This window comes from Anas acuta, chromosome 7, assembly GCF_963932015.1.
Source record: "Anas acuta chromosome 7, bAnaAcu1.1, whole genome shotgun sequence".
Lineage (NCBI taxonomy): Eukaryota > Metazoa > Chordata > Aves > Anseriformes > Anatidae > Anas > Anas acuta.
The window spans coordinates 1,256,533-1,271,659 of NC_088985.1; the positions used below are offsets into that span (position 1 = coordinate 1,256,533).

Here is a 15,127-nt window from a genome sequence, read left to right on the forward strand (position 1 = left end):
AGTTTGGCAGGGACGTCTGGAGGTTATCTGGTCTAACCTCTGCTCAAGCAGCTTTCCCAGGACCACATCCAGACAACCTGGAAAGATCTCCAAGGAGGGAGACCCCACAACCTCTCTGGGCAACCTGTGTCAGTGCCCCGTCACCCACCCAGTAAAAGCTTGTTTCCTGATGTTCAGATGGAACCTCCTGTGTTTTCATTTTTGGCCCATTGCATCTTATCCTGTAACTGGGCACCACTGAAATGAGCCTGGCTCAGTCTATACCCTCTCTTCAGGTATTTGCACATGCTGATCCTCAGTCAGCCTTTTCTGCTCCAGGCTGAACAGTCCCTGCTCTCTCAGTCCATCCTCATAGGAGGGGGACTCCAGTCCCTTAATCATCTTCGTTGGACTCTCTGCAGTAGTTCCACATCTCTCCTGTACTGGGGAGAGCAAACCTGGACCCAACTCCAGGTGTGATCTCACCGCAGTTGAGCAGAAGGGCAGAAGGAAGGGATCACATCACCTCCCTCAGCCTGCTGGCAGTGCTCCTGCCAGCGCAGCCCAGTACAGTTGTTTTGCAGAATCCATGGAACTGGTGACAGAATCCACGGAACTGTTTGCTACATTTTTAGGTTTCATCCTATGACTGAGTGGCAGAATGGGCACTGTTCTGTATCTCAAATGATAAAAAAAAAAGGTGACATAAGAAGTAAGGCTAAAAGTGGGATTGCTACCCTGGACTTTCGGAGAGCCAACTTCGACCTCTTCCAAGCCTGCTTGGGAGTATCTCGTGGGCTAGGTTGCTAGAAGGCAAGGGTGCATGTTGAGAGCTGAGCTACATTTAAACAGCATTTCTTCCAAGCTCAGGATCTGTGCATTCCTAAGAGTAGGAAATTGGGGAAGGTGGGCAGGAAACCTGCATGGATGAGCAAAGAGCTCATCGGTAAGATCAAAAGGAAGAGGAAGGTTTATGGAATGTGGAAAAAGGGCCTGTCCTCTTCAGAGGAGTATAGAAGTGTTATCAGGGCCTGCAGGGACATGACAAGGAAGGCTAAAGCCCACCGAGAGATGAGGCTTGCAAAAGAGATAAAAGATAATAAGAAGGCTTTTTTTTTTTTTTTTTTTTTTTTAAGTATGTAAACAGTAAAAAGAAGACTAGGGATAACATGGGTCCCTTGCTGAATGAGGGGGGTGTCCTGGTAATGAGAGACGCTGAGAAGGCGGAGATACTGAATGCTTTCTTTGCTTCAGGGACTCCCCCCTGGGGACTCCTCAACTGTGGAGGGAGGAGAAAGATTCTTGAAAGTGGAGATCTCCCCCCTTGTTGACAAAGGAGTGGTTGAGGAGCGTCTGAGTGGGCTCAATGCACACAAATCCATGGGTCGCAATGGGATGCATCCACGTGTGCTAAGGGAGTTGGCAGAGGTGACTGCTGAACTGCTCTCTATCATCTTTGAAAGGTCCTGGAGAACAGGAGAGGTGCCTGAAGATCGGAGGATAGCCAATGTCACTCTGGTCTTCAAGAAAGGCAAGAAGGACGATCCAGGAAACTACAGGCCAGTCAGTCTCATCTCTGTCCCTGGAAAGGTATTAGAACAGCTTGTTTTGGATGCCATCTCCAGGCAATTGTAAGAGAAGAAGAAGGTTACGAGGAGTGGTCAGCATGGATTCACCAAGGGGAAGTTGTCGTGCTCGACCAACCTTGTTGCCTTCTATGATGCCATCACCAGCTGGGTAGATGAGGGGAGAGCAGTGGATGTCATCTACCTTGACTAGCAAGGCTTTCAATACTGTTGTTTCCCATGACATCCTGATAGCAAAGCTGAGAAAGTGTGTGATAGAGGAGCAGACAGTAAGGTGGATTGAGAACTGGCTGACTGGCCGAGCTCACAGGGTGGTGATGAGCAGCGCAGAATCCAACTGGAGACCTGTGACTAGCAGTGTTCCCCAGGGGTCGGTGCTGGGTCCAATCTTGTTCAACATCTTCATCGCCGACCTTGATGAGGGAGTAGTGTCCGCCCTCAGCAAGTACGTCGATGGCACAAAGTTGGGAGGAGTGGCTGACACGCCAGAAGGCTGTGCTGCAGTTCCGTGAGACCTGGACCGGCTGGAGAGATGGGCAGGAAAAAAACAAATGAGGTCTAAGGTGCAGAGTCCTGCACCTGGGAAGGAACAACCACACGTATCAGTACAGGCTGGGGGACAACCTGCTGGAGAGGAGCTCTGAGGAGAAGGACCCGGGGGTCCTGGTGGATGACAGGTTGACCATGAGCCAGCAGTGTGCCCTCATGGCCAAGAGGGCTAATGGGATCCTGGTGTGCGTTAAAAGGAGCAGGTCAAGGGAGGTGATCCTCACCCTCTACTCTGCCCTGGTCAGGCCTTACCTGGAGTACTGTGACCATGTTCTGGGCTCCCTGGTACAAAAAAAACAGGGATCTCCTGGAAAGAGTCCAGCGGAGGGCCACAAAGATGATACAGGGCCTGGAGCATCTTCCCTGTGAGGAAAGGCTGAGAGACCTGGGTCTTTTCAGCCTGGAGAAAAGACTGAGAGGGGATCTCCTCAATGTGTATAAATACCGGAGGTGTGGGAGACACACCTCCCACAAAAAAGAGATTTGGCCAACCTCTTTTCAGTGGTTTGCGGGGATAGGACAAGGGGCAATGGCCACAAAATGGAATACAAGAAGTTCCACACCAACATGTGAAAGAATTTCTTCACAGTGAGGGTGATGGAGCGCTGGGACAGGCTGCCCAGGGAGGTTGTGGAGTCTCCTTCTCTGGAGATATTCAAGGCCCATCTGGACACCTACCTGGGCAGCCTGCTCTAAGGAACCTGCTTTGGCAGGGGGGTTGGACCTAATGATCTTTCGAGGTCCCTTCCAACCCCTTCAATTCTGTGACATCATTCACACGGAGCCACATGTGCTACAGGAGTCCATATATGCTAAAAGTAGTCCACACTGCGAAGAGTGTTTAATTGGGGGGGGAGGGAGGGAGGGAGGAACTGTGGAAGTACTTTCTCTTTTGCTTGCTGAGCACCTGCAGCTTCTGTGGATGTGAGTCTGTGGCCCCACCAAGACTCCCTGTTCCAAAGATCCTAGGCAATTTTTTGCTGTGTCTTTCCTTCAGGTGATGTGACAGCTTCTTTGGGCTCTGGCTACATAAGTCCACATACACTTTTCAACTAACATGTGCTGTTCTTGTTTCACTTGTTAGGCTGAGTCTCCTTCGGTATAATGCCAACCTAATCAAAATGAAAAACAATATGGTATCAGCATCTCAGCAACTGAAAGCAAAGCTGGAATTCTTTCGTCAGAGCATTCGCCTCGACCTGGAGAGATACAGCGACCAGATGGCTTATGGCATATGTACGTATTTGTGTAATACTCGCCTGAGTTTCTTTCCTGATCCTGTAAAGGATCAGGTTGACTATGAAGGACTATGGGTAGGAGCTAGCTTAAAAGAAAATGAATGCAGGAGCTGCCATTCTGTTCCTCAGCATCTTTATGTCTTTGCTGGGAGTAAATGCAAGAGAAGAGTTTGACACAAGCAAAGGCAGGAAGATAATAAGTAAAAGATGTTTGTGTACCTTCAGGCACAGTGAAACAAGTAGTTAGTTCCCCACTAATATTAAGCCAAGAAAATAAAGGAACATTGGGCTGCTGTAGCACATGGCTCCCTGTGAATGATGTCACTTTTTTATAATTTAAGATATACAACAGTGCCCATTCTGCCACATACTCATGTTGTAAGTGTTTGCTGTTTATTTTTTCAAGGTTTTACTGATTTGGAATGGTCAGTGGGCATAAAGTGAAGGGCAGAGTTGTTGCACTTGATATGCAGTAGGAGGGCTACTAACCATCTGTGGCAAAAGAAACTAAGGTGGTAATTGTAACACCTGTTTTGAACAGTGCTGAAAGAGCAATCTTGTGGTGGCTGGAATCAGGAGGTAGCACAAGTCAGGTTGAGAGATTAGGTAAAAAAAAGACCTAACTGCAGTTTTAATGTTGTAGAAATGTTTGGATATTACAAATATTATTCAGGGGACAGTAGCAATTTATGCATAGTTTGGACATATGGCTAGAAAGTGAAACTTGAGTCAAAAACTATAACTGGACAGAAGGATGATGATGGAAAATAGCAGTACTCACTGAACTGTTTTTGTACAGTCTGTGTTTAATCAAATGTCGCAGTTGTTGAGCTTAATAATGGTGTTTAAAGACTCAAAGCCATTTTAGACCAGTGCTTGCAAACAGTGAAATCCTATCAAACAGTTTGCTTCAAGTTAAAGTCAGCTTGGAATTTCTGTTACATTGTGGCTTTGCTGGCTCTCTCTGATCTCCGGATTTATGGCTCCTGCTTGGAGATTTGGCCTTATGCTGTTTGTGTTTAAATTCAACTGATAGATGCAAAGTTCAGGTCATGCTTTATTTTTGTTATCTATAGCTTTTTTTAAATTAACAAATCTCTTCGCTTAAGCTTCAGAAAAGATGCTCAAAGCATGGAAGGAGATGGAAGAGAAGGCTTCACAGTGTGCCCAGGTAGGTGATATTAAAGAGACTTTGTTATCTCTCTGTAAAGGATGTGACAGCAACTTCAACTGTCGTGTGTTGCTTTGTCCCTTTAGTCTATTTGATACACTTTATGCTGTGAGAATGCGAAAATCATGGGTACAGGTGGGAGCATTGAAAAGAAACAGTCCTCAGTCACAAGGTTGTTTGGATTTATTGGTTTGAACAAAACAAATGCAAATTTCACCAGACTCAGTTGTCTGTATAGGATGGTGGACTACAGAAATGTTATTTATTGCAGAGAAGAAATAGCGTTGCTATAGCCAAGAGTCTTTGTTGGTTTTGTTACACACACAAGTTTGCATTGCTGAAGCTGAAAATAGTACCAATCCCTTACTAAACAGTGGTTTCAAAATGGCATTACTTCATTGAGGAGTACAGACATACATTTGTTTGGATTTTGCAAGTAAATATGCAAATTAGGTTTTGGTAAAAGAAATTAAATCATAGAATCATAGAATATCCTGAGTTGGAAGGGACCCCTAAGGATCATCAAGTCCAACTCCTGGCACCGCACGGGTCTACTCAGAGTTTTAGACCATGTGACTAAGAGCACAGTCCAAACGCTTCTTAAATTCAGACAGGCTTGGTGCAGTGACTATGTCCCTAGGGAGACTGTTCCAGTGCGCAACCACCCTCTCAGTGAAGAACCTCTTCGTTTGTAGAACGTTGTCTTCGTTTGTAGACAGCTGAGCTGATGTAATGGCTTTCTGTTTCTCAGCTAGTTAGTCCTACAAGAAGGTTTAGTTGAAATTTATCTACTGCTTAGAATTCTGATCTCCATTTTTGAGGAATGAGCATTTTAATTCTACTTCCACTGAAAGCAGTGAGGAGTCAGACTAATTCTGCTTACAGTTCTGTCCAGACCTTAATAGGGAAAGAGTAAAATTCTAGCTATGAAAATTAGGTTCAGAAGTAGGATGAGTGTAAAAGTTTATTGTCAAAGGCTGTTGCTTCTTCTTTTCTAATGGAAGCTGCAGCTTCCTTCAGGGCATACCCACCTGTTCCTTTGGGCGCTCTCCTCGGGCTGCAGCATGGATGCCTGCTCTGACATGCTCCTCCACAGGCTGCGGGGAAACATCTGCTTTCCTATCTGGAGCACCTCCTTCCCTCCTTCACTGGTTTTGGTGTCTGCAGGGTTGCTTCTCTCATACTTTTCTCACTCCTCTCTCACCGTTGTTGCATAGCATTTTTTGCCGTTCCTTAAATAGGTTATGACAGCACCACTGATAGCATCTCTGCTTTGTCCAGCAGCAGGTACCTTTTGAAGCCAGCTGGAACTGGCTCCGTCCAGGATGGGGGCAACTCCTGCTCTCTTTGCACAGAGGCCACTCCTACAGCCCTGTGCTACAAAAACCTTGTCACGTAAACCCAATACAGTTCCTTCTAGAAAGCAAGAAAGATAGAATGGAAGCTGCTTCTAGCAGAATAATTGAAAGCTGTTGATGGCTGTTTCCAGAAAACCAAAAGCATCAACATCTGTTTGCTTTTCAGAGTATCAGAATTATGTTCTGTCTTCAAGCTGTGTAGTCCAATAAGTAGTCACACCACATAACGTTTATCAGGAATGGAAAATATTTTACCACTTAGTATACAGTGGTATCTTAGACTATCTAGAGAGCACCTTAACTTCTGTGAGACACAGTCTGTGAGCCATCGTGCTCCAGATAGAGACTCTGACAACAGGGTTAACTTCACATTTTTCTCACAGTCTGAGTCTCTTTTGACCATGCGTGACTTCTCCTCTTCTTGGTTTGTTCTTTACTTTCAAGATGTCCTTTTCTGGTCAAGGGGTCACATCCCACTTACACAGACTCATGCCAAGTACTTCTGCAGCTTCAGCACCAAGTACATTCCAGAAAATACTCCTTCTGCAGATCCTACAGCCCCAAGTCAGAAAGAAAAAGCTGAAATACGGCAAAATACTTTATCAGGAAGGCAGTTTCTTTGCCATCCAGTTATATTGTGTGATCCATGCCCAGTCCATGGTACAAAGATGTTAGCCTGTGTCTTCTCTACCATGCTACCAGAGACCTCTGGTGCGTGTCAGGCACCACTTGGCTAGTCCTCATGCTTAAGAAGTTTCTTGATGGTTGCCTCATCTAAGTCACGTGGGGAGCTTGGTATGAGGTTGGTACCTTGCTCTGAAGAAGGTATGAAATACTAGAAATATATCAGACCAAAATGCAGATTTATTTTACGCCCCCAGCATATGGAGGTGTGAAATAAATGAGAACATCCTTCATTCATTCTGTAAGAGCAGGGGAAAAATTCTCCGTTGCTGGAACATTTGTAGAGCCAGTGTGTGTTTGAAGTGTGCATCTTAAAGCACTGTGATTTATATAGAAGTTATTTTTTCCCATCCAGTGTGATTGTCAGAGATGTGGATGGAGGTGATACCATCACTGAGAAGGTACTAATAATGACCTCAGTTATTACAGCAGCAGCCATGTTGAAGAGCCTTTGTCTGCTGAAGTCTGCCTGTTCCCCAAGTGTGTATTCTGGTAGTTTCTATCTCCTTCAGTTTGATTTGCAGCTATGTTTCCCCATTAGGCTGAAGATATCGGATATCTAGATGAACAGATTATGGCTCTGCACACAGAGATTGTGGAGCTTCAGAAGAGTCCATACGCAAGACGCCAAGGAGAAGTCATGGAGAGTCTGTAAGTCCTTTGCTTGCTGTTTTTGTTGTACATGAATGGATTTTGTGGACTTCGGTGTTTGAGCGATATTTTTTGTCTTTTTTAATGGCTGTTTTGTCAACACTTTAGAAATGCGGTCCTCGCTTTTTTTTTTTTTATGCAAACCGAGTGTACAGAGTAGCTTTGCAGTCAGTTTAAGATCATTCTGCTGGTAAGAGGGGAAGTCCCACTTTCTGTGATGTATGCTTTGCCTTCATCTTGAAGATTAACTGATCAGTTAGCAACATGGCAAGGCAGATTGACACTGATCTGTCAGAAAGCTAGATGTCCAAGAAAGATTAGTCACAGTAGAAGTCACAGGAGCAAGCTTACCTAGCTTATCTAACTTAATTGCAGCCACACAATAACTAGACTTGGGGAAACCTGGAGAACACAGCTGGAGAAAACAGGATGCTTTTCTGTCATTGACTATGAGACTTCATCTAAGAATAGGATGGGCCCAAAATATGAATATCTTGGTCTCAAAAATGCAGAGGATTTCTTTTGGCACTGGGGAAGAGTGAATTTACAATGTTTCGTGAGAAAATTAGGAGTTCATTGTAAAATCATGTTAAATAACTTTAGTATGATTTCAGAGAAAATGAAAAACTCATGAATACTTTAATATTTTGGAACTTGAGTATTTGTTTTTTAAAAAGCATTAAAACATGAAAGAGTGAACAGATACTACTGATGTTAAGAAGTGCTAGGAAGCAATTATAGTTCAAGCTGTTGTTGAGAGCACAGGTGACAGTTATAAGAGGGGTCAAATAACCACCAAGGTTAAATCTGTTAATTTAACCTGTATTGAATATTCTGAGAGGAAACATGCCTGTTCATGGCATGTTCTCCCCTGTCCCTCTGCAGAGCTCGATCAGCTAAAGTTATTTTTTTTCAGGGGAGGAAGCACTGGAAGGGAGAAGCCACCTCTTGCAGCAGTAGCCCATATTCAGATCAGCTTAAACTAATGAATGTGCCTCCTAAAATGTTGTTTTTAGTATTTGGACCATGGAAGACTCCATCAGCTATTTTCAGGGTGCTTAAAGCATGCCCTAAGTTGTGGATTATACTAGTCTAACGCTATGAAGATGAAGTTCTGTGCTGCTGTTCTTAATGAGGAGTGGAGCAATTTGGGTCTCATAATCTTTATTTTTTTTTTAGGCTGTAGCAAAGCATAACACAGAGCATCAACTTAAGATTTGATACATCCACAAGATTCCTATGGATCCTGTGCGATGCATCAAACTGGATGTGCACTGGATGCTAACCTCTTTTTCCCTGTGCAACAGGAGAAAAGAGCACCTCTTCCCTATCTTTGCCTTAAGCACGAGTCTCAAGACAGATAACTGTCCAGTATGCTAGAAATTATGTACATGAGAAGAAACTTGTGTGATGGAACCATATTGGGGTGGTCTAGGGGCAATTAAGGAAAGAGGCCTGGTGAGAGCCTAAAGTGCAGTGTCAAAACTGGCTAAACTGATTGTTTGTGACCAACTTCTGATTTAGAAGCGAAGATTTGTTCAAAGGTAGAAGGTTCAGTGTTCGTCTTTTGAAATATTTGAGAGGAAGAACATAGACTTAATGGGAAGAAGAAAAATACTATTGTTCTATTGTTTTTGATATGGCTATCTTTCTGTTTGCAGAATTTCACTGTGAAATTGCCCAGGCAAAGTAAGCAGAACAGGAACAAGAATTTTTCAGGCAGTTGTGCAGAAGTACCTATAGTTGAAAATTAAGTTTCACAATTAAAGATACCACAGAATGAATACACATCTGAGCCACATGAAAATTTGACACTAAAAATAACCTCCAGTTAGTGTGGTTGTCTGAGAAGAAAACGCATAATCACAGGAAAAGAGAGACTGCATTTAAGAAAGTCTTGACTTCCATCACAGGAAGACTGTTAACTGTATCCCAAATACCATACTTGTGCACTTGCAACAGAAGGTGGCATCTCCAAAGTATAAGGTTCAGCAAGGCATAACTTTATTATAATGTTGTTATGTTGTTTGCTTTTTTCTTGAGTCATCTCTTTGTTGATACATGTACGAATAATTTTCTTCTTTTCAAAGGGAACAGAGAGCCATAGACCTGTACAAGCAATTAAAAACAAGACCACCAGGTATGGAAGTAGATTGTTCAAAGACTGTTCTGAATTTGTACCTGACCACTAATTTTTGCTAATTTTTCTGAACTCAAATTCTGCAACCCTGAAAATAATGTTTAGAAGGAAAATGATTGTATTAAAGCTACCCAGACTCAAGAGCATACCTCAAACTGATTTCTTCTTCTTGCTCAGCCTAGAGCGCTCCCAAATTCCTGTAGCACTGTTCCTCAGACATGAGTTTGTCCTACAATTTTCAGACTTGGAGCATCAGCCTTGAAGAAGTCTGTCTGCCTCCAGGCATTTTTTTTCCTGTCCCAGTTACAGGGTAGTCCTTTATTCCCCCCAGATTCAGGAAGAGCTCTGTCATCACTCCAGTCAAAGAGCAGTCTTTTCTTCTCCTGCTCCTACCTCTTAATTATACTGGATGGAGCCCCATGTCTGGGTGTTAGGTGTTCTGAACATAGTAGCTCATGAGCAGGAAGAGTCAGTTACTTACGTGTTTGGCAGCCACATGCAGACCTTACTGAAACCAGTATCTGGGCAGCAAGAGTTGCTGGAATTGTATACATATCTGTGGAGAGAAGAGACATTAAGGAAAAGCTGTGCCTAATGAGAGATTTTAGCTAATTTCAGATTTTTTTAATTGTTTGTTTATGTGACTGCACGTATTCAGTGACTTTCCTTGGTGCTGGGCATCTGTATCCACAGTGGCTCCTCACTGAAGAGTATTATACTTATATGGTGATTGATGTCCCTTCCAGATCATGCCTACAGTGACAGCACGGACATGGTGAAGATTATTGTGCAGACAGTTCAGAGTCAAGACCGAGTTCTCAAGGAACTTTTCGGCCATCTCAGGTATTTATGCAGAAAAACAAACAAATGCAGCTTTCAGTATTTGTATCTTTGTAGCAGGAAAGGAGAGGAAAACCATGGAGAACAGAACCCAGATGATGTGTTCACAAATGTGAACTTCTCATAGCAGTATTAATTCTGCTCCTTTGTCAGAGTTGAATTTCCACCTAACGCTTTTAAAATACAGATAATGTATGCTACTAGTAGCAAAAGGGAGGAGAACGTAATGGTTTGTACTGTTAGCAGCCAAGAGGCTGCTCTAAAATGGGACAAATTCTGCCAGTGCTTAGGTTGGGATTAATTTTTTTAAAAATAAAGAACATTGTAACAGTTGAGAAGATAACATTGATTTGTTCATTAAATTTTCAAAGAGATCAACAAAAGAAATAATATGTATATCTCAGTAATCAACAAAACATGACCTAGTTTTACTTTCAGATGTAGCTTATGCCACAAAAAAAAAGTTGCTAGCTAAAGTATGGTCAGCCCACAGAGACCAGCACAGACCAAAGAAAATTAAAACACCACACCGTGGTTGAGTTTCTCTGTTGTTCATCGTCATTAGGACCAATTTTTTTATCTCATATAAGAATAGCTTATATTCTGGGTATTGTTGTGTGTTGTCTGCCCACTTTTTTGAGTCTTAACTGGACTTAGCAAAGTCCAGGGGCCTCTCCAGTCTTGTGGCTATTGTACCTGCATCACAATGTTGTGCTAAGGGAAAGGGCTGTTCTCACAGGTGTTTTCATGAATCCCAAGATGAGGCAACCTTGGTCTTGCCAAAGTGTATTGCCACACAAGTAGAAAAGTAACTGTGTTTTGTTTTAATTTCAGCAAGCTCTTGGGCTGCAAGCAGAAGATTATTGACTTGCTTCCAAAGATTGAAGTGGCTTTAAATAACATCAAAGAAGCTGATAACTCTGTGATGCAGATGCAGGGCAAAAGACAAAGGGAGATATGGCATTTGCTCAAAATTGCTTGCGTAAGTAGCTTTTGGATTACTTGTTGGCTCTTCCTTCCATTACAGGAACCAGGGAACATCAAATGAAACTGAAGAGACAAGATCAAAACGGCCAAAAAAAAAAAATATATATATATATATATATATATCCACACAACCGGTACTTTCCTGTAGAGAAGGGAAGTTTGAGATTCTAATAGTTCACACAGATTTAGAAAGGCATTAGACAAATTAATGGAAAAGAAGTCCAGTAAAAGAGTTGTTGGTTCCAGTGAGTCCTCAGATGGCAAACTGCTGGAGGCTGGAGTACAGTACACATGACATGGCACGACATGAGCCTTGTTCTTATGTTCCCTGAGCATGTAGCACCAGAAGGCATATACTGGGATAGAATCATAGAATCATAGAATATCCTGAGTTGGAAGGGACCCTTAAGGATCATCAAGTCCAACTCTTGACACCGCACAGGTCTACCCAAGTTCAGACCATGTGACTAAGTGCACAGTCCAATCTCTTCTTAAATTCAGTCAGGCTCGGTGCAGTGACCACTTCCCTGGGGAGCCTGTTCCAGTGTGCAACCACTCTCTCTGTGAAGAACCCCTTCCTGATGTCCAGCCTAAACTTCCCCTGCCTCAGCTTAACCCCGTTCCCGCGGGTCCTGTCGCTGGTGTTAATGGAGAAAAGGTCTCCTGCCTCTCGACACCCCCTTACGAGGAAGTTGTAGACTGCGATGAGGTCTCCCCTCAGCCTCCTCTTCTCCAGGCTGAACAGGCCCAGTGCCCTCAGCCATTCCTCGTACGTCTTCCCCTCCAGGCCTTTCACCATCTTCGTAGCCCTCCTCTGGACACTCTCCAACAGTTTCATGTCCTTTTTATACTGTGGTGCCCAGAACTGCACACAGTACTCGAGGTGAGGCCGCACCAGCGCAGAGTAGATAGGTGAACTCCAGACTGCTCTTATAAACCTATCATTATGATAGTATTGCTGCAAAAGTGAAATAGGTGCTTTCTTGAATAGTATAAGGTGTTGTAAGGATACATGGCTTTTTATGCATCATTTCTAGTGACTGTAGGGCCAAAACAATCTCCTGATTTCCACATGCTAACATTTAAGGTTAGCATAGGAAACATAACCTTTACACACTCAAAATAGTTGCTGATGTGCATGGCTCACAGTTTAGGACATGGCATATCACAGTGGGTGGGCCTCCATATGCCCACCCAGCTGTGCTCTCACTTCCCTTCCAAAGCAGGACAGGGAGAGAAATAAAATGAAGAAACCTGTGGTTGGAGATGAGGACAGAGATTGCTTACTAATTACCATCAGTCATCACAGACTCAGCTTGGAGAAGATTAATTTAATTTTTTGCCAGTTGATAACAGTAGGACAGTGAGAACTGAAGAAAAAAAAAAAAAAAAACAACACTTTTGCTCACACTCCCTTTCTTTCCACACTCAACTTCAATCTCTGTTCTTCTGCCTGTTCCTGCCCTGGGCAGCACAAGTGATGGGGAATGGGAGTTGCAGTCAGTCCATAATGCTTCATCTCTGATGTTCCTTCTTCCTCATGCTCTTCCCCTGCTGCAGTGCAGGGTACCTCCTATGGGATGCATTCCTTCCCAAGCTGCTCCTTTGGATGGGATGGAGTCCTTCAGCAAAGGACTGCTCCAGCATAGGTCCCCCACAGGTCGCATCTGCTTCCACAAACCTGCTCCAGGATGGGTTCTTCTCCACAAGCTGCATCTTCCTTCTAGGCACGTCCACCTGCTCCAGCATGGGTTCTTCCATGGGCTGCAGTGGGACAGACAGCATCACAATGGTTCTGTCCACAGGCTGCAGGGGAACTTCTGTGTGGTACCTGGAGCACCTCCTGCCCTCCTTCACTGATCTTGGTGTCTGCACAGTTACTGCCCTCATATTTTCTTACTCACTTTCTCCAGCTGCTGTGCAGCATTTTTTATCCTTTCTTCAATGTGCCCTTTCAGAGACTCAACCAGCATTGCTCACTGGCTCAACTCTGGCCCACAGCAGGTCTCTTTTGGAGCTGGCTCTTCTCTAACACAGGACAGCTCCTGCCCACCCCTGCACCCCCACCTCACTACCCAAACCTTGTCATGTAAACCCAATAGACACCTCCTCCAAATTCCTCATTGTAAAATACATGCCATGCATAGCACAGGTGACTTATGTGCAGTTGGCACCAGCTATTTGCAGAACCATCGTAGAATCATTAAAGTTGGAAAAGATGTCCAAGATCATCAAAAGATGTCCAAGACCATCCCCCTACCACTGCTATCACCCATTAAACCATGTCCCTAAATACCACATCCAGCCTTTCCTTGGGACCCCCAAGGGACAGTGACTCCACCACCTCCCTGAGAAACCCATTCCAATGCCTAATCCCTCTCTCTAAGAAATGTCTCCTAATTCCCAACCTGAACCTCCCCTGGTGAAACTTGAGGCCATTCCCTCTAGTCCTGTCACTAGTTATCTTTGAGAAGAGGCCGACCCCCAGCTCCCCACACCTCTCTTTCAGGTAGCTGGAGAGAGCAATGAGGTCTCCCCTGAGCCTCCTCTTCTCCAGACCAAACACCCCCAGCGCCCTCAGCCGCTCCTCACAGGACTTGTGGACCAGGCCCTTCACCAGCTTTGTAGCCCTTCTCTGGACACGCTCCAGGGCCTCAATGTCCTTGTAACAAGGGGCCCAAAGCTGAACACAGCACTCGAGGTGCTGCCTCACCAGAACAGAGTACAGGAGGACGATCACCTTCCTGGTCCTGCTGGCTGCACTATTCCTGACACAAGCCAGGATGCTGTTGGCCTTCTTGGCCACCTGGGCACACTGCTGGCACACGTTCAGGCGAGCATCGACCAACACCCTCAGGTCCTTTTCCTCTGCACAGCTTTCCAGCCACCCTGCCCCAAGCCTGTAGTGTTGCATGGGGTTGTTGTGACCAAAGTGCAGGACCCAGCATTTAGCCATGTTGAACATCATCCCCTTGGCCTCTGCCCATTGACCCATCCTGTCCAGGTCCCTCTGCAGGGCTTTCCTTCTCTCTGGCAGACTGACTCTTCTCCCCAGTTGGGTGTTGTCTGCAAATTTACTGAGGGTTCTGTCAGCTGACTTGCTAGCTGTAGACTTTGCTCAGATGGTATGTATAACAAGTGGATTTCATGGGGCCTAAATCACAAGTCTTGCATACAAAGAAAGCCTGACTAAATTCTTCATTTTGTCTATTACAGCAAATCAATTTTTTTTTTCCTAGACTCAGAGCTCTTCTCGATCACTGGTAAGCTCCAGCCTGGAAGGGGCAGCCTCAACTTCTGCAGCCACCTGGCTCCCCCAGAGCTCCTCGGAACATGTACCTCACCCACTATCATCTATGGCAACTCCCGAAGATGGGTAAGAACTATGGGGAAAGGATGCTGCTGCAGAGAAAGAGCCAGTGTAACTATTGTTTGTGCGTACACTCTGAAATCCTGTCCTCTACCACTGAAGTCTCCAGTGTTCGGGGGCCCATCCTTTTGACATGTCTTTGCTTCCCATGTGGTGGTTTTTGGAGAACAGGCAAGGAGTGTTATGGCATACTGTATGGCCTCTGAAGGCAATGTTTTTCAGTTCCTGACTGGTATTTTTAAATAACTTCCTTCCGGCTACACCACAATAGTGGCCCAGAGGACCACAGCAAAATTAGACTTTGGCCGGTTTCTTTTCATATCCAAGTTCTGGTAGAAGTCCTAGATAAATCAGACTATATTTAGTGCTTGTTACAGACAGCTTCAGTAATTTTAAAAAGTCTTAATTGTATGAATGGATGTCTGAAGCTGGGGTTATTAGTAAGCAGTCCATCTGGTTCAATATCTGTTTTTTTAATCCTTCTCAAAAAACTTTCAATACCTAGTAATAGTAAGTTACTAATGCTATAAAAATCAGAAGTTAGGTTAACTTTATTCACAGACTTCCACACTCT

The 15,127-nt window shown here is 44.3% G+C and overlaps 1 protein-coding gene across 1 annotated transcript in view; it reads left to right on the forward strand.

The window, feature by feature from the left end:
* CHUK (component of inhibitor of nuclear factor kappa B kinase complex) overlaps positions 1-15,127 on the forward strand; it is a 32,379-nt gene that overhangs the window by 13,881 nt on the left and 3,371 nt on the right. Inside the window, exons 13-19 of the mRNA XM_068687800.1 lie at positions 3,199-3,350; positions 4,462-4,523; positions 7,107-7,216; positions 9,307-9,356; positions 10,103-10,199; positions 11,031-11,178; positions 14,423-14,559. Of these exons, the coding sequence (XP_068543901.1) occupies positions 3,199-3,350; positions 4,462-4,523; positions 7,107-7,216; positions 9,307-9,356; positions 10,103-10,199; positions 11,031-11,178; positions 14,423-14,559 (756 nt within the window). The remainder of the gene's footprint in view (positions 1-3,198; positions 3,351-4,461; positions 4,524-7,106; positions 7,217-9,306; positions 9,357-10,102; positions 10,200-11,030; positions 11,179-14,422; positions 14,560-15,127) is intronic.